At 50.6% G+C, this 24,401-nt stretch overlaps 1 protein-coding gene across 2 annotated transcripts; it reads left to right on the top strand.

Annotated features, from left to right (window-relative positions):
* The first annotated feature begins 201 nt into the window (after positions 1-201).
* On the top strand, positions 202-23,310 carry SLC6A17 (solute carrier family 6 member 17). 2 transcript variants are annotated; one of them, XM_065403601.1, is made up of 11 exons: positions 202-487; positions 10,238-10,395; positions 12,874-13,000; positions 13,664-13,845; positions 15,629-15,739; positions 17,719-17,960; positions 19,093-19,285; positions 19,476-19,659; positions 21,034-21,193; positions 22,186-22,348; positions 22,942-23,310. In XM_065403601.1, exons 1-11 carry the CDS (start codon positions 202-204, stop codon positions 23,308-23,310), a joined length of 2,175 nt encoding a protein of 724 aa, XP_065259673.1. The 2 variants fall into 2 exon arrangements, with proteins under 2 accessions (XP_065259673.1, XP_065259672.1); XM_065403600.1 differs by having other exon boundaries at positions 19,467-19,659.
* The last annotated feature ends 1,091 nt before the right edge of the window (positions 23,311-24,401 follow it).

The raw sequence follows: 24,401 nt of genomic DNA, 5'->3' as shown, positions 1-24,401 counted from the left end.
CCGAGTGAAGTGTGCATCTCCCATCACAGCAAAGCCAAACAGACCATTTGCTTTCATTGCCCATTGGCATGTCTATTTTGCAGGTCCCATTGATGAACAGGAGCTGAGGGGGCTGATCTCCAAAGCTAGAGCCTGCCTCTCCTGCCGCCCCCCCTTTCATCCCATCCCGAAGTGTGGGGCTGCAGAGCCAGCAAACCCCCAATGCCTAAGAACAGCAAAGTGACGCAGCGAGAGCACAGCAGCGAGCATGTCACCGAATCGGTGGCCGACCTGCTGGCCCACGAGGAGCCTGTGGACTACAAGCGCAGCGTCTTGAACGTGACGGGCGAGGCCTGGGACAAGCAGAAGGACGTGGAGGAAGATCTGGACACTGAGAAGCGGCCAGCGTGGAACAGCAAACTGCAGTACATCCTGGCCCAGATCGGGTACTCGGTGGGGCTGGGGAACGTCTGGCGGTTTCCATACTTGTGTCAAAAAAATGGCGGAGGTAAGAGACCACGGGCGTGGGCGCAGCCAGCTCAGTACAACACAACGCCACTGGGGTAGAGAGGGGGGCAATTCCTGCACGCATCCAGCTCCTGCTGAAATCTGTAGCAGGTGGGAATGCATAGCCAAGGGCAGGATTAACCCACATGCACTATCTGGATGCTTGGAACGCATATGGGGTATGTCTGCCCTGTGAGAAAAGATCCCTGGCACGGCTGTGGTTGGCCCGGGTCAGCCAACTCAGAGGGGCTCAAGCTTGTAGGGGTGTAAAATTGGAGTGTAGACGTTCAGGCTCGGGCTGGAGCCTGTGCTCTCCGATCCCGTGATAGGGGAGGGTCTCAGAGCCTGAGTCTGAACCCTTCACTGCAATTTTACAGCCCCACAGCCCGGGCCCTGCAAGCCTGAATCAGCTGACCTGGGCTCTCAGACTCGGTGCTGCGGGTTTTTTTATTGCAGTGCAGACTTAGCTCAGTTGATCTCCTCCTCTAGCCTACTGGGAGTTGAAGGCGGTGCCACTATTTGTCTGAAACTGTTTTTTTTGGGGGGGGGACACACTTCAGATTCAGTGATACAGAAGCTTTTAGCGAATTTGTGTCCGTTTTACTGACTTGTTCATTTGAAAAAAAAAAAAAAAAAATCCAGAAACCGAAAAATGTTTTGATTTTTTTTTTTCAGGTTGGAACCATTTTTTTCTTTCAAAATTTTCTTTAATTTTATTATAAAAAGCATTAAAGTGAAACTAAACCTTTTGTTTGACCTGAAATGACATTTTTTGACTGTTCTATTTGCTGAAAAGTTAGAAAATATTTGTTTTCAGGTTGACATGAAACTTTTTTTCTCCAAAATTGCCAGAGAACCAAAAAATCAATTATACGCTCATCTCTACACTCCATATTAGAGGAAAGCAAATTGCATTAGATTTTTGAACCAGGTCAACCTATGGGGTCAGCTCCTCAAATGGTGTAAACCAGCCTAGATAGATCCATTGAAATCAACACCAAATGAATATCTATCTATCTATCTATCTATCTATCTATCTATCTATCTATCTATCTATCTATCTATCTATCTATCTATCCATTAGAGAGTATCAGCATTTATTCACAGTTATGAGCACATTATTGTGCCATTTTTCTTTGCAGGAGTAGAACAAGGCCTCACTGCAGTGACGTCAGACATCACAATGTAGGTGAACGCTGGCATTTTAATGGTGACTTCTGTACAAGGAAACAGACACCTGAATTTTGTTTTTATGCAATTGGGAGAATTGATTTTCTTCTCAGGCTGGTTTGACACCAACACCATTGCATTTACTTTAGTGGAGTTACTCCTGATTTACACCAGCACACACAAAATCAGAATCCGGCTTAGAGAATGTGATCTAGTGAACGGAGCAGTGACGGGGAGACAGCATTCCTGACTGCTATCCCCAGCTCCGCCATTGCCTTGCTCTGTGACCTTGGGCAAGTCACCTAACCACTCTGTGCCTCAGTTTTCCCAGTTTGCAAAATGGGGATCATAATAGTGACCTATCTCAGAGGAGCCTGTGACGATGCTTGATTAGCTAATGTTTCCAAAGTGCTTTGAGATCCTCAGTTGATAATTGCTACAATTTTACATATTGACAGGCAAAATATATCCATGATTTAGATAGGCCTCTCCTCACCCTCCCCAGCCCAACCCAACCCCCTCCACCCAGCCCCTGTCCTAATCATGCAGACCAGATTCTGCTCTCAGATAACCCCACATGATCCCCACTAATGTCAAAGGGCGGGATCAAGCCCGCTGGGTTAGCCCTTAGTTTGCTGCAGCGCCGAGTACCCACAGCACCTAACAAAGTCAGTACAGTAGAACCTCAGAGTTACAAACACCTTGGGACTGGAGCTTGTTCCTAACTCTGAACAAAACCTTCTGGTTGTTCATTCAAAAGTTTACAGCTGAACATTGACTTAATACAGCTTTGGAACTTTACTGTGCAGAGGAAAAATGCTGCTTTCCCTTGGTTTTTTAGTAGTTGATGTTTAACACAGCACTGTATTGCATTGGCTTTTAATTTGGTCTCTGCTGCTGCCTGACTTTGTACTTCCGGTTCCAAATGAGGTGTGTGGTTGACGGGTCCGTTCGTAACTCTGAGGCTCTACTGTAAAAGGTTGCACAGCACCTTGGAAGATCAGGCATTCGGTGTTTCTGTGCTGCAGTGATAACCTTTCAGAGTGTGGAAGGAAGCTGCAGCAGAATGGCGTTAACCCATCTCCAGAGCTCACATTCAGATGCTCCGTCAGTGCTAAATTCCCTGGTGTGGAATTCAGGCAGCAGGACCCAAACTCTGATTTCCATCACAGTTTACCCCTCCCCACCCCCCGCAAGTCACCAAGCTGGGGAGCCTATTCTGACACTTCCCCTCCTCCCTGTTGTCCTTATTCCCAGCACTGCATAATTCAGCATCTCCTCAGCGGCGAAGGCTGCAGTAATCTCAATAATTAAAATGTCTCTAGTGTCATCTCGGTGATGAGTCATCCTTCTAGCTGAACCTGTACAATGAGCACTTCACACTCCGGGTCTGCTCACGTGCCCCTCACCTTTCGATCCCAAATTGGATGGAGCCGCACCTCAGGCCAGCTCCAGTGTGCCAGCACTTCCCCATCACCTGATTCCCCTTGTGATCTCACATACATAGCAAACAGTGACCTAGTTTGGGTCAAAGAGAGAATACTCTGATAGACCTGCATGGCTTGCACTGCATTGCATATGCACTGATATGTGTGCACAGGCTGCATTGCCTCCACATTGATATGCATGCAAGGGTTGCATTGCATGCACACTGATATGCATGCACAGGTTACATTGTGTACCCACTGATATGCATGCATTGCATCTGCAGTGATATGCATTGGTTGCATTGAGTGGGTTTGTACTGGTAACAAGGAGGAGGTTGAATGCAATTATTGGGCCAGATTCTCCATTTTCATTGATTCCAATGGGGCTATGCTGATCTATACCCGCTGAGGATCTGGCCCTGTGATTTCCATGGAGGACCTCTCGATTTACACCACTGTAAGGGAGATCAGAACCAGGCTCAGAGTGTGAGCCGTGACTGGTGGGGGGGCAGGATTCCTGGTTGTATTCCAAAAACTGCCATTTCCTGGCTACATCATCTAAAGCAAGTCACGTAACCACTTTGTGCCTCAGTTTCCCCATTGGCACAATGGGTATAATAACATTGACCCATCTCAAAGCAGTTGGGGGCAGGTCCCTAATGAATTAATGTTTCCCTAAATTTACACCAGCTGAATATCTGGCCCACGGCCCATTCACATTCCCCATCCTCACCTTGTCTCATCCTGTCCCGACCTACATCTTTGCTGTCACTTCTCCTTACTCCCATATCCACTGTCTGTGGTCCTGTCATTCATCTCAATTTTCCCTACCCCTCTTCCAGCTCCTTCCTTCACATATTTATACATTCTGTCCCCTAGAGAGGAAGGATGGTCCAGTGGTTAGTGGAAGGCCTGGATTCAAATCCCTGCTCTGCCGTGGACTTCCTGCGTGGCCTTGGGTCAGTCACTTAGTGTCTCTCTGTGCCTCCGCTCCCCATCTGCACAACGGGGTAATAGCCTCACAAGAGTGTCGTGAGGCTCAATCCGTTAACGATGATGGGGGCCAGGCAAGTGCCTAAGATAGGTCAGTTTGGCTAAGCCCCAGTCCTGTGTGTGCTGAGCTGTACGCAGCGCAAGCAGTTCTGTTTCAGTGCAGAAAGTTAAGCACGCGTCTTTGCAGGAATGGGGCCTTTGATTATAAGCTCTTCAGAGGGGGGAACCTGCCCTGTTCAGCCTCCGTAATGCACCATCTTCATTTTCAGGGTTCTAGATAAGTGGTTCCGATGGTGATTTTGAATAAGAATAGTCAGTTAATACCATGGTGCCTCTCTGAGCCCTGAGGTAGACGGCTGTTCTGGGGCCTCCAGGAGCTGTGTTTTTGCCCAAGTGAAACTTGGAACCAGCAGCCTCTCAGCAACAGTTCCACAGCCACAACAACCCACTTTGCCAGGGCCAAAGACAGACTGTGCAGTCGGCCTGTATGCTGGGTTGTGCCCTGTGCAGCGGTGCAGTCGAGGGATACTGCACCTGTCTTCTGCCTGGGCTGGAAACCACTCTCGGTGCAGGCGGTGAGTGCCAGCCCTTGATCACAGGTCCTGCGATTTGGTGTGAACCTGGCTTGCTCTACACTCATGGGACCACCAATTCTCAGCAGGCCTAGCCTTTCCAGTCATTTGTACGCACAGCTTAGCCAAGTGAGGGGGCAGTACCTTGTTACAAGTGGGTGGTCTCGCTCTGCTTTTGGCAAGGCTATTACTTTTACTCTACACCAGCTCTTGGGTATTTTATTCTTCTGGATGACTTGAGCTAGAAAGATGGCTAGCCATGGCCTGCTAGCTTGTCCTAGGTTCTTCAGGAATTTGGGGGAGAGATGAGCAAGCCCATAGGCTTTCCCCGTTTTCAGTGTTTTGATCGCCTCTCTATTTCATCTGGGTGAAAGGCTGGAAATCTGCTTTGGTTTCAGGTATGCGCTGTTTGTATTGTCACCATTTCTTCTTCACCTCTCCTTCAAGCTTCTTGTCTTTTATGGGTGGGTAGCAATGCGATTGGAAGACGCTCGGGGATAGCCCCATGCTGGAAGTTCCTGAACTGCACCAAGTTTTCTGATTAGTGCCCAGGCTTTGCGGCTGGATCTTAGCACGTTTAGTTCTGTGGTAGCCTGATCCCATTTTGCTCTTCTAGAAATGTCTAAAAGGCTGGGTGGTGCTTTGGGTGGCCACTTTCTGCACGTTGCTTGAGGAGTTCTGCACACTCCTCATCGAGGCAAGGGGTGTAGGTCTGATGGCCTCTTGGAACTGACTTGGTGACAGCTCTGTAAATGGCTTTTGTGAACTGTGTGTCAGCTTCTTCGCTAGAGACGTTCCAAGCGATGTGGCGGGCCGTGATACGTGTAAAGGTGGGCCAGTTCCAGCGAGGCTCTGGTTATTCCAGCTGTGGCAAAGGTCGGACGGTGTTGACTAAGTGAGAAGTTGTTCAGTACACTGGCTTATAACTTGACATGGATGATTGATTGTGCTGGTGCTTCAGGTGAGGGGAGGGGAGTAGTTTTGCTTCCATCTGGCAGAATGAACAGTACCTCATTAGTCTGGCCAGGATAAGGTGAAGGTCATGGAGTGAAGCCTGATCCAAAAGGTCAACTCCGTTTTGAGCTGACCCCTTGTATCCCCAGCTGATGTGGTGACTATTCAAATCTCCAACATAAATGACAGGGCGTGGGAGTTTATGAAGAATATTTGGGTAGGCCAGGATTCGTTAGGGGGCTGGTACGCATTTGCCTCTCTGAAATGACTAGTTCTCACAATGTCCCAGAGGTCTGAATTTGATGAGCACGGTTCTGTGTCAGCAAGATCTGCTCCAACATAGGTAGCACAGCCATGTTGGCTATGCAAAAAGTATGGCACAAGGTCATAACCTTTGACATTCAGGCGGCTGGCTGATTGGGAGTCGACATGTCTCTTCAAGGCAGATTTCTCCCATGTTCTGTTTGGAGGCTAGGGGCTGAAGAATGGAAGGTTTACCAGCTGAGAGACCTCCAACGTTTAGCTGAAGGATTTTCAGGCATGGGCCAATGTCCAGAGTTTCCTAATCATGGTTAAGATCACTGAGATTGCTTGAGAATCTGAAACCTTTGACTTGCTAGTTGTAGCTTTGGTTCCCCCAGCCGAAGCAAGGTACTTACAGGGTATATGATGGGAATGCAGCTGCATTATATTCCAATAAAATTTTATTTATTATCATTATGTCCTTAAGTACCCGGCTGATTTGGGCCAGTGTGCAGGTTAGCTGCATGCCATTGGGTCCTTTTAGCCAGAGGATGATGTGAGAGCAATGGATGCAGAGAGCTGGTGTGTGGTGGGCGTGCTCCTTGGTACAATGAGAGGGTATGTGTTGGAAATGCTGTGATGTGTGGGGGCGGCAAACTGGATTTTATCCTGGTAACCATGTGTGCATATGTTGCAGAGAACAGTTTTGTATTGGTAACAGAGTGATATTGGCCCAGATCTTCAGAACTCTGTGTGCTTGAATGAAAGCACACACAATGATGCAATGTGTTTGCCTGATTGGCATGTGCAATTGCCACGGTTACGATCATGATCGGAGCATTATCACATGCAAATTAGACATGTACACGTGTGCGTTTTGGTGCATGCAATTGCTTGTGCAGACTTCTGAGAAAGCAGAGTACTATACTCCTGGGTACAACGGGCAGGTTTGTACTAGGGGATGCTGTGATGGACTGTGTATTGAGGTGGGCTTATCTTGAATGCAAGGGGTTCTAAAAGGGTGATAAATGAGCTGCTTTAGCTTTACTGTGGGATGAGGTTATGGCAGCAGCAGCAGAGACTAGGTTTGCACTAGAAATAATAGACCCCATCATCAGATGGTGTAAATCATAGAATAGAATCATAGAATATCAGGGTTGGAAGGGACCTCAGGAGGTCATCTAGTCCAACCCCCTGCTCAAAGCAGGACCAATCCCCAACTAAATCATCCCAGCCAGGGCTTTGTCAAACCTGACCTTAAAAACCTCTAAGGAAGGAGATTCCACCACCTCCCTAGGTAACCCATTCCAGTGCTTCACCACCCTCCTAGTGAATTTTTTTTTCCTAATATCCAACCTAAATCTCCCCCACTGCAACTTGAGACCATTACTCCTTGTTCTGTCATCTGGTACCACTGAGAACAGTCTAGATCCATCCTCTTTGGAACCCCCTTTCAGGTAGTTGAAAGCAGCTATCAAATCCCCCCTCATTCTTCTCTTCTGCAGACTAAACAATCCCACCCTTCTAGATCCCAAACTTCTAGTTTCCCATCTCAATAATAAGCAGTTTCTGCACTAAACTCTTCCCTACCCAAATATCTTGGAGTATGTCTATTTGCAACAGCTGAGGATCTGGCCCAATAAGGACATGACCGATGCATTAAGCTGTGTTTAGTCTTGATAATGAAATCCGGCAGCTCTGGGTGGGGCTGATTGAAATGGGCACTGGATAGTAAAGTTCACCCACCTTTGTAAAGTGCTTTGAGATCCTGGGATGAAAGGGACTATGCAAGTAGGAAGCCTTAATATCAGTGATGAGAGGAAGTTACCATCTCGGGTGCATGTACTGGAGTTGCTTTCTGTTAATGAGAGATGATTCTCTCTCTCTCTCTCTCTTTCTCTCTGTACTTCTAAAGCCTTTGTCACTGCTGGTCACTGTAGTATCTGAGTGCTGTAAGTGCCTTTGTCCTAGGGTCAGAGTGACGTTGTCGTTTGGTCACTGGCTGGTGTTGCCCCACTGAGCGCATGTGGCCATTCGTGCCGGCGATAAGGCAGGGTTCTGTGACTTGGGCTGATGTGACTGGGAAGCTCTCTCAGGTGCAGTTGTAACCTGAGGAAAAGTTGCAGCCAGCGGCAGAGCTAGACTGTAGTGTGAGGTGCAGGCAGGCCCAGATTAAAGAATTTGGGGGCCCTGTGCACTATGGAAGTTGCCCCTCCTTCCTTAAAGTGCACGCCCCATATGTACTCCACCCCAGAATGTCCCCCAACCCTACCCCACACGTCCCTATCCCCAACAAACCCCCAAATGCCTCTCCCACCACACACAGACCCTGGAATACTCCCCACCTTCACCCCACATAGACAACACACCAACACCCAAATGCCCCTCCCACCCCCTACAGACCCCAGAATTTCCCCCCTCCTCACCCCACACAGCCCCCCAGAATGCTCTCCCATCCCGCCCCACAGACTCCAGAATGCCCCTTCCATTCCACATATACCCCAAAAACCCTCCACCAGCCCCCACTTATCCTGACAGCCCCCCCACAGACACATCCCAACCGCTCTGATGTATATCGCACTCACCGCAGCCCCCAACACCTCGGCCCCACTGGCCACAGTTGCCAACATGCCCCACTCGGCCCCAACATCCTATCCCCCTGCCCCACTGCCCCCGACCTCCCTCACTCACCCCCACTCCCTCGTCCTATAGCCCACCAGCAACTCACCCCCACCCCCTCAGCTGCCCACCCCAGGATCTTCCAGGGGGCCATTCACCAGCACCCCCCAGCGCAGCACTCCGCTCCCATCCTGGGCTAGGATAGTTGCTTCTGATCTTGGCTGCCCAGCTCCGGTTGCTCCCATGGCCTGCCCAGCACTCACATGGCCCCGCACCACTCAGGTTTGGCCCCGCCGCCCCTCTGTCAGGATAGGGGTGGGGAGTCATGAGGCCAAATTTGAGTGAGAGACATTTCAATGGGCGCACAGGGTTACAGCGCGGCTCAGGTTTGTGTCAGTGGGCAGGGGCCCACCTGTGCAAGTGCACAGTGGCTAATCCAGGCCTGCGTGCAGGGTATGGCTTTATGGTGGATAACGGTTAGGCTGCTGGGCTGGGTGCAGCCACAGGGTTGCATTGGGAGCAGGGTGAGACTCTCAGCGGGGCGGAGAAGCGATTGTGCTGTCGTCGCTCAGAAGCGGCTTCAGTGTGATGTGTTGTGGTGTCCGGGAGGGGAAGATGTACAAGCACAGTCGGTAGGTGTGTGCTGGTAACACGCTGAGGCTCTGCTCACTGCTGGAAGGTGCTTTGGGTCAGTAATGACACGAGGCCGCTATATATTTATTTCTAGCCAGCCCATCCTGCCAACCAGGCACGAGTGTCCTTGTTTGGTGTCCCAGAACTGCATCAGAAATCTGCATCTAAATATCCACAGCCTCCCACGCAATAAGAATCAGAAATATGCTGAAAAAATGGCCTCTTTGCTGTGAGCCTTCCAGAATGCCTGGGGGATTTATCAGCAGGCAGCTCCAGCGTGAGTAATTTTGTTCTTTGTGGTCATCTGGTCACGCTCCTTGAACTGCTGATTTCGCTCTGGTCTCCCCAATTAGACAGAGATTAATGGGGTTTCTATTGAAAGCCATTCCAGCCTGGAGAGTTGCCATTCAGCCCTCTTAGGAGCTACTCACTCAAGTGCAGAAGCTAGTATTGTGCCAAGCACAAGTGTGAAAGCAGACAGATAAATCAAGTGTCTGTAGGTGCCAGAATAGTGTGTGTGTGTGTGTGTGTGTACACTCCTGTATCCGTGTGTATTGTGTCAGTCAGTCCCATCATGTATGTGTGGGGGTGTGGCTGGGGGTGTGTCCATGTAAACATCTGTGTGTCTCTGTGTCAGGGCTGGCTCCAGGGTTTTTGCCGCCCCAAGCGGCGGGGGAAAAAAAAAAAAAAAAGCCGCGATCGGCTGTAGCTCCACCGCGCCGCTTTCTTCTTTGGCGGCACTTCGGCGGCAGGTCCTTCCCTCCGAGAGGGACCGAGGGACCCGCTGCCGAATTGCCGCCAAAGAGCCCGACGTGCCGCCCCTTCCCCTTGACCGTCCCAAGCACCTGCTTCCTCAGCTGGTTCCTGGAGCCGGCGCTGCTCTGTGTCCGTTTCCTCTGCAAACGAGTATCCTAGGCACCTGTCAGTGTGTAAGAAAAACAACAGGCGCAGGGGGGTGACTCTGATGGTTCTGGGTTATAATGAACAGGCGGCTGGTGAGACATCACGGTTGAGATTGTTCTCTCTCCTTCCCCCTTGTCCTCCTTCCTCTCCCCCTCCACGTCTGTCCCACCACGTGGAAGAACACTGGCTCTCACAGTCGCAGGTGGGATCTGTAATGGCCCTTTTTTCTCCTGCCAGGTGCCTACCTGGTCCCGTACCTGGTGCTGCTCATCATCATCGGGCTCCCCCTCTTCTTCCTGGAGCTGGCCGTGGGTCAGAGAATCCGCCGGGGCAGCATCGGCGTGTGGAATTACATCTGCCCCCGCCTGGGGGGCATTGGATACGCCAGCTGTCTCGTGAGTGCTCAGATGAGTTTCACCCGGTGCCACGTGTGGTTGTGGGAAGGGAGGAGGGTTGATCTCTTTGTCCAGTCACAGGGAGGTCATTGCAGGCCACAAACAGCTGGGTTCCTAGCTACGGTAACTGGAGCAATAGCAAGACAGACTTCCAGCTGCCACGGCAGCGTCCTTAGTCATCATGGAGCCTGGGAAGAGGTACTTGTCTGAGGATGTTGAGATGTAAAACCAGGGTTGTATCCACTTGTGGTCATCAAAATCCCATAGCACTTATTGCAAGAGTCAGGGTGTTATCCCCAATGTCCTGGTCAGACGCCAGTGTGGGCCACTACGTAGCTAGCGGATATCGTATTCTTCACCTCTGTTGGGCAGTTAGGAGTGCTGTTAAACAGCTGCCATGTCCCACCCCAGAGGTGGCTGCAGTTTGGTAGCAGGGGAGGTAATTCCTATACATAGAAATTCAAGTGCATTGTCATTTGCATAATTAGCCTAGTGAGTGATGGGGTGCAACGCTCCACCTCAGTCTGAGGTCAACTTGGCAGTCTCACCTGGGCTAACGTGGCAGTCTCACCTGAGCTCAACATGGCAGTCTCACCTGGGCTTCTAAGAGGAAAAGTTCAGCACAAACAGGGACCCATCTAGCCGGGGGCTGGACATCTCCTGAGAGCTACTGAGTGCCCTCAATGGAGCCTATGGACATTAGGAGATGCTCAGCACCTCACAGAATCAGTCCCTTGGATAGTCTCTGAATGGATAGAGATTCTCACCTTAGTTCCAGGGCATGATGGGGGTGAGAGGGTTCATCCTGGATTGCCCTAGCAGATATAGTCCCTTGCAGGTGAGTTCCGAGCATTTGGTTGTGGTGCATTGCAGCAGGTGCAATTGTAAAGTGGTAATAAATGGCACCCATTCTAGCCTCATTATCTCCTGGCTCCAGGTTTTCCCAGAGCACACAGCACTACCATCACTAGCAATTCCCTGTGGGTTTTGCAGGAGTTTGAGATCAGAGTGTGATGTCCATTACACCAGTATAGACTGTGTTAATCCAGGCACAACCTCAGACATGCAGCCCAGAGCTGTTGGTTTCTTCCTTAACTTTTCATTTCTTAGCTTTGGCTACTACGTGTCAAAAGCAACTTAACTGAAAAACACGTGTGACAGCTGCCACCTTGGTCAACACCAGAGATTGAACCGGGAGCTGAAAACATGAGTCTTTACATCATGAGCTAAAAAGCCAGCCTCTCAAATTAGGGCTGTATCCGACTCATGTCCCCTGCGGATCAGGTGCAGAGGGCGACACCCACAACACATCCTGATCAGTGGGTTACACAGGCAATTCAGAATTCAGTTTGGAATGTAATCACAGCCGAGCGACTCATTCATGATGAATCTTTCGTTCAGCCAATGTCACCTTTGCTTCCAGCTTGCGAGCAGACAGCAAAGTGATCACACCGATTTAGATGAAATTCTCTGCTAATTTCTTCTCTAAATAAAGCTCAGACTGAGGATAATGCAGCAAGAATTTTCACCAAGGATTGCTGTGTGTCTGTTAGTTACATGGGTTGGGTGGTGTTGGGCCTGTTCCCTGCTTGGATCACATATTGTAGCATACAGAAAATAAGGTAGTGTCCCTTTAAACGGTTTGCCAACCGGCTAGTGACACTCGCTGGATTCTGTGTCTTAGAACGTGCCAGAAAGAAGCAGCAATGTGTCTGTGATTAGGCCAGTCCTATCTGTGTATAGTTAGTAACACAGTTATTTGGGACCCAGCTGTGCCTGTGTGGTTTCTCCACGTTGTTTCTGTTGTGTAAAGAGCAAAAGACAACAGCATGTATTTAATAAGCTTGCGCAGCACAAACTGCAAACGCTTCGGGGAAGATGCAATGAATAGATTATCTAGCCAGAAGGGACCACTGTAATCATCTGGTCTGACCGCCTGCATAATACAGGCCATCGGACTTCCCGGAATTAATTCCTGTTTGAATTTGAGCAGATCTTTTAGAAAAACATCCAATCCTGACTCCAAAATGGCCAGGGCTGGAGAATTCATCACAGCTCTTGACCAGTTGTTCCAGTCGTTAATTCCCCTCACTGTTAAAAACGTGCACCTTGTTTCTAGTCTGAATTGGTCTTGCTTCAGCTCCCAGCCAGTGGACCATGTTAGACCTTGGATTGAAGAAAGAGATTGAAGAATTGGAATTCAAGCGTAAAATTTACTTTTTCTGAAGGTCCATCGTAGTAAAGCTCCGGGTCTCTCATGGTCATTGGAAGTGAACATTCTAATGGCCTGATCCATTGGCCCATTGCAGTCAGTGGGAGTTTTTCCATTCACATCACTAGACTTTGGGATCAGGCCCAGATTACCACGTCTCATCACCCCAGTTGCCTTGTTGTCCCAGGGTTTCCTGGTCAGCGTCAGGTCTGTATGAGGGACGCACCGTGCGGGATCTAAACACTGTGTTATTTTCCCTCCCCTAGGTCTGCTTCTTTGTCGGTCTTTATTATAACGTGATCATCGGCTGGAGCATCTTTTACTTTTTTAAATCCTTCCAGTATCCGCTCCCCTGGAGCGAGTGCCCCATCGTTAAAAATGGCACAGTGGCTGGTGAGTAATTTTGTTGTCTCTCCAGCTCGGCAGGTGCTGGGAGACGGGACGTGGATAAGAGCTGTTAGGGTTGCAAATGGTTCCAGCTGCTGGGACAAGGCATTGGATCTGGGGAGTTGCTTCCGGGGTTGTGGGTAGTTTCCATTGCTGATAGTTGTCACCGATGGGGATGCTCGTGGTTAGGGGATGCTGGGATGTGGCAGCGCATGGGACACTTGCTGTCTCTTTGTGGGTATTTCCCCACTGGTGGGACATGGCGTTGTGTTGGGACATGTTTGCCTGGTTGCTCTAAGGTGACAGCCACTGTGGCATGCCTGCTATCGGGATTGCAGATGGATTTGGCAGCTGGTAATTGCATTCGGAGCGCTCCTCTAGCTGGTTCCTGAGAGCCCAATACAGAGCGTGTTTAGTAACATCTGAACATCTCCCTGGTATACTTGGGAATATTTTATGGCAGGTGTAAATTGCATCACTTATTTAACATCTTATCCCCTCTTTGCTATTAAAAATCAACCAAGATCCAATCCCCCAAGTGTTGTACAGACATTTGTAAATTACGGCTGGCTGCCCTGGGACTTAGGCGGGTCCTTAATGACATGTAACCCTCAAGGGAGGGGGGTGCTTTCCAGCAACCCAACCTCTCGTGACCCGTGTTTGTTTCAGTTGTGGAGGCAGAATGTGAGAAGAGCTCCGCTACCACCTACTTCTGGTACCGGGAGGCTCTGGAGATTTCCAGCTCCATCTCAGAGGGCGGAGGGCTCAACTGGAAGATGACCCTGTGCCTGCTGACGGCCTGGAGCATCGTGGGATTGGCCGTGATCAAAGGAATTCAGTCCTCAGGGAAGGTGAGGATCAGCAAGGGCCAGAGCCACAACTCTTGTTTCCTGCGGGTGGCTGAAGTGATGTTATGTGAACCAAGGATAATAGGAGTAAATGCAACCAGTGCTGGGGAGTGTCTGCAAAAGAGCAGCTGGGTAGCAGTATAGCTATGGAGTGTCTGAGAAGGTAGGAATGTCTGCAGCTGCTTGTGCCTGGAGGTAGGGGGTTTCTACAGCTGGTGAGTTTATTCCTGCTAGGAATGTGGCCCTGCTGATGTAACCATCATGACTGACCTCTGCAGATACCTCTGGTGTGTGATAGGGTATTAACTTCTGCCACCATGTTGAGATCTCAGCCTGTAGGTCCCCTAATGGAAATGAGCTGGTGTTCTGAGGTTCTGGCCACCTGCAGCTCCCCACTGACCAGCTGTGAAAAAGGCTGATGCTATTTAAGCTAAAGGACCATGCTGGCCCAGGAACAAATGGAGATTAACTGGCCAGGAATAAATCTAGGCTGGCGATTAGAATTAGAACCATCAGAGCAGTGAGGTTTCGGAACAGGCTTCCAATAGGAGTAGTGGGGCAAACACTTTATGAATGGGGTTGCCTGCGATAGCAGGGGACTGGAATGGATGCCCTGGGAGGTCCCTTCCAGTCCTGTGTCCCTATGACTTCAGGGGGGCTTGTACATGTTCTGCACCTGTGACAATCAGGCCAGGTGCCTGGCTATGACACATTGGGCACCCACGTGTGATGATTTGGGCCCAGAGCGAGGTTTGACCTTTTGCGTTAGTTGCCCTTGGCTTTGCTGAGGAAACTCTGCTCCGAGGAAGCTGCCACAACGCCCAACCTGTCTTGCTGGGTTGGCAGGCAGCACCGATGGGCATTGGTAGGCACCAGACCGAACCAGGGCTGGATCAGAGGCTTGGAGAGAAGGCTGCAATGAACATTTCGATGATGTTCACATTTGGCGATATGAAAACGGCTGCATCTCATCGCGGAGCAAGGCGAGAGAGTTCTGAAGGGTAAAATCCCAGCTGAGATGCCGGAACACTGTGTGTCCCCGTAACTCTGCTGTAGAGCATCAGGGCAATGAGTCCCCAGGCTGCCATCCCAGCAATACAAAGAGGCACCAGATGCTCTGCACCAAGCAGAGAACAAAAGCGGAGCATTAACAGCCAAACTTCCCTGCTCAGATTAAGTGTGACACACTGGACTCTGTTAATGCATGCTCACCTGAGCACTAGAAATAGGCCCAGGTTACACAGGTAGTCAGCATTAGCCGCCCAGGGCCCCCTCATGCCAGTCAAGTATGCGTTGCATCCCCGCTCTTCCCTAGTGGCTGGGTCATAAGGAGGATAACAGCCTACTACTGCTGCTACAACCAAATGGAGGCTGTTCCAGTGGTAAAGGTCAGTGCTAAAGGTGGTAGGTTCAAATCTTTTTGAGAGACTGTACTGGGGGCTTGTTACACCATGCTACAATATAAAGGGGATAGGTTCAGGCTATGGAGGGCAGCATCCCAAGCAGCACAGCGCCCCCTTGTGCCATGGCAGATAGAACTGGCATTTAGGTATTGAAGGGCAATATTCCCAGCAGCACAATGCCCCTTAATGCTGCAACATGTTTCATGCTGACTTATAGAGGCTCAATGCTTCTCTTTCAGAGTAGCATTCTCTCCCCCTCCTGCTCCTTTTCTGTCGGGGGATTGTGTGCAGAGGGGAACGGAGGACGGGCCCTGCCTGAGTGCCAGTGTGGGAGGCAGTTGCTGTGCACAGGTCCTTGTCACGTTGGGTCTCCTCTCTCCTAGGTGATGTACTTCAGCTCCCTCTTCCCCTATGTGGTGCTCCTTTGCTTCCTGGTGCGGGGGCTGCTCCTGAGAGGGGCGATAGATGGGATCCTGCACATGTTCACTCCTAAGGTAAGTGACCAGCGCTCGCTGTACAGCCCCTCTGCCTGATCAGAGAGGGACAGGGCCATTTCGCAAGGCTGCTTGCCATGATGAGTTTGGATGGGAGATAGAGGCAGAGGTCCATGATCACGATACAGGCTCCCATTCCTTCTGGCTTGCTCCTTCATTTCCCTGGAGGAGCAGGCTGCTTCCTATATCAACCATAGGCAGGTGCACACACATACACAAAATTACACCTACATACATACAACTACAACTACACACATGCAATCAGCCCTGTGCACAAACCCAGTCCCATTTACACATATCATGGTTCACACTAGAAACAGAGTCACACACACACACACACACCAAATCACACACATAAACAAATGCATGCAATGCAGCTGCACACAGCCTTACACAACCCTATAGGCACATACAATCAGTGCTACACACGCCCCCTACAGGAGATCAGGGTGCCTAAACCCAGTGCCACTGAAACAGTCAGGAACCCCAAGACCACACCTAACTTACACAAGTGGGGCAGACTGTATCTTTAATATAGGAGTGCAGCTAGAGGAAACTACAGCTCCCAGCATGCAATATTTTTTGGGGGGGGGCAGGTCTCTTAGCTCAAGGTGGGGCATTGCTGGTTAGCACCGCAGTCTCTCTGCTTGTTGACATGGGCTACATTTTAAAACTTCATGGGGCTGCCTCTATGACAGAGGCTGGCTGGCAGACAAACCTCCACAGTTACAAACCTAGGCAGCCATCAGTGTTACGTATCAAGTAATTAACTAGCTAATTAATTAATGAATCTGAGATGTAGATGAATCAGCTCATCCCACAAAGCTGTTGCGAGTTATTAACGATGATAGCTTGATGAGAGATACCCAGACACTTCAGTCCTACAGCTCTGGCTTTTATTATAAAGGGGATGCTGAGATGGGGGGAGGGGAGAATTTAAAACAAACTGGGCTAATCACACAGGCATTAGCTCTCAATTAATGTTAATGCGTAGGGCACTCCTAAGGTACTTCGGCACCATGGGGAGACGTGTGCTCGAAATAGCTAGAGAGAACTGGCTCTGTGCATCCTCCGGCTGCTTTGCATATATGAACACGCCGCAATTCAGCATCCAGCTCCCACTCCACGCAGTGCGGGGCCCTGCAGCACTCCAGGTCCCGTGGCAGCAAACACAGCATAGTCAGCAAGGGACAAGTCAGCAGCCAGTGGTCCTGATGGGAAGATTGGAGCTCGCTGCAGAATGCAAGGAAAGCGGGTGCCTGGGTGTAACTATATAGTAGTGGGGAGGGGAGGTATTAAAGACAGGGAGCTCATGGAGAGGATGGTTTAGTGGATGGGGGATCTGAGTGAACGTCTGGAGACTTGGGTGCTCTTCTTAGCTCTGCTGACTCAATGTGTGACCCTGGGCCAGTCGCTTCCCCGTCTCTGAAAGGAAGCTAACCACACTTGCTTTGAAGGGGCTTTGAAATCCATGAAAAGCACTTTGGTCTCGTGGTTGGAGCACAGACATGCTCGGGCATCAAGCAGGCTGGGTTCTTATTCCCAGCTCAGTCACTGTATGGCAATTCCCCCTTCTCAGTGCCTCAGTTTCCCCAGCTGTAAATTAGAGATGGTGACACCTAACTCTTAGAGGTCTGTGGGTGGAATAGGCTACGTAAGCACAATGGGCTCACTACCCTCATTAGAGGGGGTGTTTGTTTGGGAGGGAATTATATTCTTTGCTTCTCCAAGTCCATATGCATATGTGAAAATCCTGATCAAGTATAGTCCAAGGTGCAGTGGGCATGAGCCCATGGCCCCAGCTAGCACATGGAGCCCAAGGTTCTACATATTGAGCCTCCACCCACCCATTACCATAAGGGACGTCACTGGCTTGGTGCCAGTGATGGGTGTGCTGGGTTTCCCTGGACCCGACAGGTTGAGTGAATAGGGAGACGGGGCGACTCACCAGGCTCCTCCCCCTTTCTCTCCTCTCCCAGCTTGACAAGATGCTGGACCCCCAGGTGTGGCGAGAGGCGGCCACTCAGGTCTTCTTCGCCCTGGGCCTGGGCTTTGGAGGTGTCATCGCTTTCTCCAGCTACAACAAGCAGGACAATAACTGTCACTTCGACGCCACCCTCGTCTCCTTCATCAACTTCTTCACCTCCGTGTTGGCCACCCTGGTGGTCTTCGCCGTGCTGGGGTTCAAGGCCAACATCATGAATGAGAAATGTGTGGTGGAGTACGTGTGGATTCCTCTCACTTCCCAGGGCCCTTCTCCTGGCCTTGGTCTCCCGCCCAGGGGGTGAACCCACACAAATGGGGATGCATATTCAGTATCTTCTGGGCCCAGATCCTCAAAGGTTGATTTCAATGGGAGTTAGGTGCCTAAATGCCGTTGAGGATCTGGGCCCTATTCCTTTAGCGCATGCATTCAAAGCTCATGCTTTTAGGTCCAGGAGCTCCCAGTTCAGTCTCCACTCATGACCCAACGGAGATGAAAAGATTGTTACAGGGATAAATGAAACCATAATACCCGGTTAGTGCAGCTGATCTCAGCAGCTATACTGGGCCTGAATGGGAGGTCTCCATGTCTAGGGTATTGCTGGTGACTCACTGCAGGGTGCTCTTTCTCTCTGAGTCATGAGCTAAGTATCCAACTCCCATCAGCTTCTAATGAGACCTTACATCCCTTTGGAAATCCAAGCTTAAAGCTGAGGTATTGGCCTGACTGTCCTGGGCAAATCCAACTTGGCTAATTACATTCTAAATTCCTCCTCCAATTTCAGCTGGAGACGGGATTCTCTTTTCCTTCCTTTCCTCACCTGGTGCGTAACTATGTGATGTTAAAGAGCTGCTGCACTCTACCGCAGAAGTGGCTGCGTTTCAGCGCTGGGTGAAGTGAGCTCTATACCGAGTTTCTAAAAAGTGCACAGTGCTTTTGGATCTCTGGATGAGTGGCACTACCTACGTCGAAGTTATAAACCTGAGGGGCAAGCGTTGGAGCAGTGCTGGCGTCTGGGGACTGCTGCACAGGCTGGTCTGACGCTTGTTGATCCCAGAGAGATCACGGTCTAGAGTCGGTAGCCAAGGCAGCTTTTCTCCTTGTACTCACAGCGAGTGCTGCTGAGATGGAGGCTAACGCTGGATGCAGGAGGAGAGGGAGTGTACCACCCTCAGTGCTTTTGATGGCAGGGTTGCCTCCCGGCACACCTATGTTGCGGGAGAATGTTGCTGATGATGCCCCGCCTTGCTCCCATTGTCCTGCCTCCACACGCAGTGCCCTGCCTGGCCCATAGGGGGTGATCACATCTCACCTCGTCTCCATTGCAGGGTGGGGGCTCCATGGGTGACTCTGGCTTTGCTCCCCATAGGAACACTGAGAAGATCCTGGGCTACCTGAACACCCACGTCCTGAGCCACGACCTCATCCCGCCCCACGTGAACTTCTCCCATCTCACGGCCAAGGACTACAGCGAGATGTACCAAGTGATCATGACGGTGAAGGAGGATCACTTCAAGGAGCTGGGCTTGGACCCCTGCCTGCTAGAGGATGAGCTCAACAAGGTGCCTGGGGACGGTCCTTTGCATTCGCTTCAGAGCTAGGGGTAGCTCAGGGGCAGGGGGTGGGATTTGGGTGTAGGTGTAGCTGTTGGGCTTGCAGATGCATGTCTGTTTTTATGCACATGTCCCCAGTGTATTTCTCTCCCGAGTCTGACACAGCTGTCCCTCTTCTCCCCCCATGCAGTCAGTGCAGGGAACCGGCCTGGCCTTCATCGCCTTCACTGAAGCCATGACCCACTTCCCAGCTTCTCCTTTCTGGTCCGTGATGTTCTTCCTGATGCTGATAAACCTGGGGTTGGGCAGCATGATTGGGACCATGGCAGGTATCACCACCCCTATCATTGACACCTTCAAGGTGCGGAAGGAAGTTTTCACAGGTGAGGTTCTTTCTGGCTGCACTGCCTTGGGGGCAGGGGGTTCTCCATTTCCTTGGCGTGGGCACGGTGACTCGAGCAGGTGGATTGGAGACTGCAGCGTCAGCTGGCTTGTGAGGCCCAGTCAGATCTCATCTCCACCTTCATCTCATGAAGCTTAGGATGTCCCAGGAGCGTGCACAGATACCTCATCTCTCTGTCTGCATTATAGGAAGAGCCCAAGGTTAGCAGGACCAGGGGAGCAGAGCTTGCTCCCAGAGGGATCCTGAGCAAAACCTGGATGAGGAAGGGGCTGAATGTGGGAGGGAGGTAGGGGGAGGAATGGAACTCTGGATCTAGTGAGGCCCAGGGTTACCTAGGCACTGGATTGGCTGTTGAGTTGCTGGGAGCGGGTTGGAAAGGTGACGACCTTTGGAAGGTGGGAAGAACCCTGCTTCCTTCGGCTCTTGGGAGTGCCAGGCTGTGGATCCGTGACTGCAAATAACATTGAAGCAGCTTATGTCATAACTAGAGATGGGCCAGAACCGAAACTCCAGACCCAAAACTTTGGAGGTGTTTCAGATCCAGATCTGCACCTTTAGTGGCCTCAGCATTTGGGAGTGTTTTGGACACACACAGTGTGCCTTCTCCACTGCCATACATGTTCATCGCTAGTTCTCCTCAATGCATTTCATTATTTAATATTAACACGGCACCTGCTGTCCCTAGCAATCCCAAAGCAGAGGGAGATGAATTGTGGGGAGGGCACTAGACTGGGCCTCAGGAGACCTGGGTTCTATTCCTGGCTCTGTCACTGACTAGCTCTTGCCAGTTGGCAAGTCATGTTGTTGCTTTGTGCCTCAGTTTCCCTTCCTCCCTTTGTCTTTTAGAAATTCTTCACGGCGGGGCTATCTCACAATCTGTATGTGTGGTGCCTCGCACAATGGGACCTTGACCATGGCTGGGACTCCTACTTGCTGCTGTAATGCAAATCTAATAATAATAAACTTCCTGTTTTTCTCTGAGAACCACTGACCCATCCTTCCTCCTCCTGCAACTGATTGCAATGGGACTGGTCCCAGAGCTGAAAGTTGAGCACGTGCATAAGACTTTGCAGGATCAGGGCCCAGGTGACAAAAGAGGCAAACAGTGGGAGGACAAGGCAACAGTAGAGACGGGTGCATTAGCCTAGGTTTGTAGCCACAGCGGTCTGAGCAGGTTGCTAGACTCACCGATGCTCAGTAATGCTTGTTGTTGTCATTATTTACTATTCTGTCAGCAGATTTGAGGATGTATTAATTTAGGCTGGGGGAGTTATTAGAACCCCATTCTTCCCCCTCCCTGAGTTCTGCGTTCCCCTGGAGGAGTATGCTGATGGTGACCATGTGCTCTTTGCAGTTGGCTGTTGCATCGTCGCCTTCCTGATAGGTTTGATCTTCGTGCAGCACTCGGGGAATTACTTCGTCACCATGTTTGACGATTACTCTGCCACGCTGCCGCTCACGGTTGTGGTGATCCTGGAGAACATTGCCGTGGCCTGGATTTATGGCACCAAGAAGTAAGAACTCACGCAATGGCAATAATGACACCTCTGCTGCCTCTATTAGCCCGGCTGGATTCCTAAGCTTTCTCCTTTAACCTCTTGCTCCAAATATGTAATGGTACAGGGGTTAGTGCCACGCCACCTGTCTCTGTCCCAAGGTGGCACCTCAAGGTTAGGAGCAATGATAGGCAAAGCTTGAGGCAGGGATCAACAATTTCCCCCCCTCTCTAATCCCAGGGCTAGGACCAGAGCATGGGCCAGTCCTGAAGGCATTTGTAGAGGTCCCATCAAGGAGTTCTAACCCTGGAGGGGTCGACAGATAGTCACGAGCTCACAGGGCCAGATTCTCCCTGGTCCTGCAATTGGTGGAGTCATCTTCACCCATGCAAAAGCAGTACAGATCGGAATGGTCGTGTATTGCACCCACTGTGGTTTGGTATACAATACCACATAAGGCACAGGGCAACTGAGAATCTGGCCCATAGGCCAGAAAGGGGCCATTATGATCGTGAACTCTGTCCTCCTGCATATAAGGCAAGCCATAGCACTTCACCCGGATTTAAAGAGGGGATCTAGAACTTGGTCTAAGTGTACAGACGGCTAAAATAATTTGGAAAACGTAACCCCACCCTGGAACCAAACTGTGTCTGAAATGTTTGGTTCCACTTGTCTTCATTGCTTTTCATTTCCCTTCACTTGAGGATTCGAGAGGGGTCCGGAATCAGGAATGCTGCAGTCCCAAGGTAGCTGTTCCTGGGAGCATCTGGGGGCTCCAGGAGTCCCTCGTGTGAACTTTTCCCAGGCCAGCTCTGCAGCTTCAAAAAGCTAAGAGAACCTTTTGGATCCTTCTCTGGACCTAAGCTGACCTCTGACCATTTCTAGGGTCACCCAATGCTTAGTTCACCGAGGCGGTTACTGGGTAGGAGTTTTCCACCTGAAGTGGCGAGAAAGGAGAAGGCAGGACTCTTGTGCTCCATCCATTTGGATTTCCTCTCCTTTCTCTCCAGGTTCATGCAGGAACTGACAGAAATGCTGGGCTTCCGGCCGTACATCTTCTACTTCTACACCTGGAAGTACATCTCTCCCCTCTGCATGGCTGTGCTAATGACAGCCAGCATCATCCAGCTGGGAGTCAACCCACCGGGCTACAGCGCTTGGATCAGAGAGGAGGTGAGTACAGGAACACCAGCTTTTAGTGAGTCCTCTCCTCCACAGTTCCAACCCTGAGGCCCTTACTCAGTTTTCACTCGGTCCTTACCTTCCTCGTGGGAAGTCTGCTTGCGTAATGCCTGGGTAAACACTGAGCGAAGGTTTGGTTCCAGGTTAGCGGCTGGGAATTCTCTGCTTCCACAGTGTTCGGTAATTGACTTCCTGTCCACCTCCACCTCCATCCCTGAAGCTCCAAACTGCCCTTTCCTTCTTATATAGACCATACAGTTGGCAGGAGACGATGGGTGAGGGACAACCAGACTCTGGGAAAGTTTTCCTTCGTGATAAGCACACCTACAGTAGATGGATCTCTCTGTACCCCCTTCCCTCAGACATCAGGTGAATCGGCAGAGAGCTAGACAATGGCCTCCTGCCTCCCTTTATTAAGTTCCCCTATACACCATGTCCTGGTCCTCTCTAGGACCTGGAGGACCAAGACCTCAATGACCTTGACTTAACTCCACAGTGATAACCTCCTGTCATCTGCCCATGTGCCTTCATGGAGGTGTAGACACTCACGTCCACTGTAGTGAAGCTGCCTCTTTCTCTTCCAGGCTACAGAGAAGTTTCTCTATTACCCAACGTGGGCTATGGCCATCCTCATCTGTCTCATCATCCTGGCCACCCTCCCACTGCCCGTGGTCTTCATCCTCCGTCAGTTCCACCTGGTGTCCGATGGCTCCAACGCCCTCTCCGTCACCTACAAGAAGGGCCGGATGATGAAGGACATCTCCAACCTGGAGGACAATGACGAGACTCGCTTCATCTTGAGCAAAGTGCCCAGCGAGACCCCGTCCCCGATGCCCATGCACCGTTCCTACCTGGGCCCGGGAAACGCTTCCCCAATGGAGATGAGCAGTGCACCCAACGGACGCTATGGAAGTGGGTACCACTTGGCCAGCACCCCTGAATCTGAACTGTGATGGCCACCCACCAGCCCTCGCCCCACCCCGCCACCCCCAGCACCTAGGAGAGGAGGCAACTGGGGAATGGATCCTGTCCATTTGTGGAACAAAAAGAAAAAAAGAAGAAACCCTTTCTAGAATGTTAGCAAGTAAGCAGCCATTTCCCAGGCAAGGTCGGGAAGAAGGGATCGTGGGAGAGCCCTGGATTTCCCTCTCGGCAATTCCAATCAGGCAGGATCCCTTGTCAGCTGCCTTTGTGGAAAAAAACAACAACAAGACACTGCAATAAATTTGATGGGTGTGTTTCCAGAGAGAAAATTGGAGACCAAACCAAGCATCTCTTGGTTTCCAAGCATCGGGAGTACAGAGAAGGGATACAAAATGAGGTGACAGCCAAAGACGTTTCCTCTTATAACCTGGAGTTATTCCCCCTCCTCTTGGTTTTCCCCTAGTTAGGAGAAGAGATGGCTCTTATTCCATTGATCACATTTGACCACCCATGTTCATAGCCCGATGGACAGCCATCACCTGATGGGGTTTTAGCTGGGGTGGTGGTCGTGGCACCTCCTTTGGGTTTGTAGCTCTGGAGACACTCAAAGAGCTCAGCTTTAGTGGACATTTTTTACCCAGCGGAGACGCATCTTGAGTGGACAGCACTTTACAGTGAGCGGCAGCAACTAGCTGACCCTTTGGTATCTGTTGTGTTACTATGGATGTTGGTTCAACACACATGGGGAATATGTCCATGAGTCATGTCAGGGTGGGGTGGGATCTCATTCTAAACTGAGCTGCAGTGAGCACACCCACTTATTATACAGTGTTACTCCATCCAAAGTGGCACAGGACCTCTGGTGCAACCACGATTTCAGGTGTGTGAGTATGTGCCATGTCCACAGGCCAGAATTTGAGCAGGGTGACACTGGTGTAGATCAGGAGTGACCCCTGAAGTTGTTCCTGATTTGCAACTGGGTAACTGTGAGCAAGCTCCAGCCCCAGGATTTTCATTTTCAATGCACTGTGTGAAAGAAGCCCCCTGGACTGGTGAATGATAGACCCTAGCCCTCCTAGATACAGAGATGAGTAGAGAGAAGCTGGGGGTATTGGATTCT

Source organism: Emys orbicularis, chromosome 4 (genome assembly GCF_028017835.1).
Source record: "Emys orbicularis isolate rEmyOrb1 chromosome 4, rEmyOrb1.hap1, whole genome shotgun sequence".
In the NCBI taxonomy this organism is placed as follows: domain Eukaryota; kingdom Metazoa; phylum Chordata; order Testudines; family Emydidae; genus Emys; species Emys orbicularis.
The sequence above is the reverse complement of the archived record's forward strand: the minus strand, read 5'-3'. Positions and strand labels throughout refer to the sequence as shown.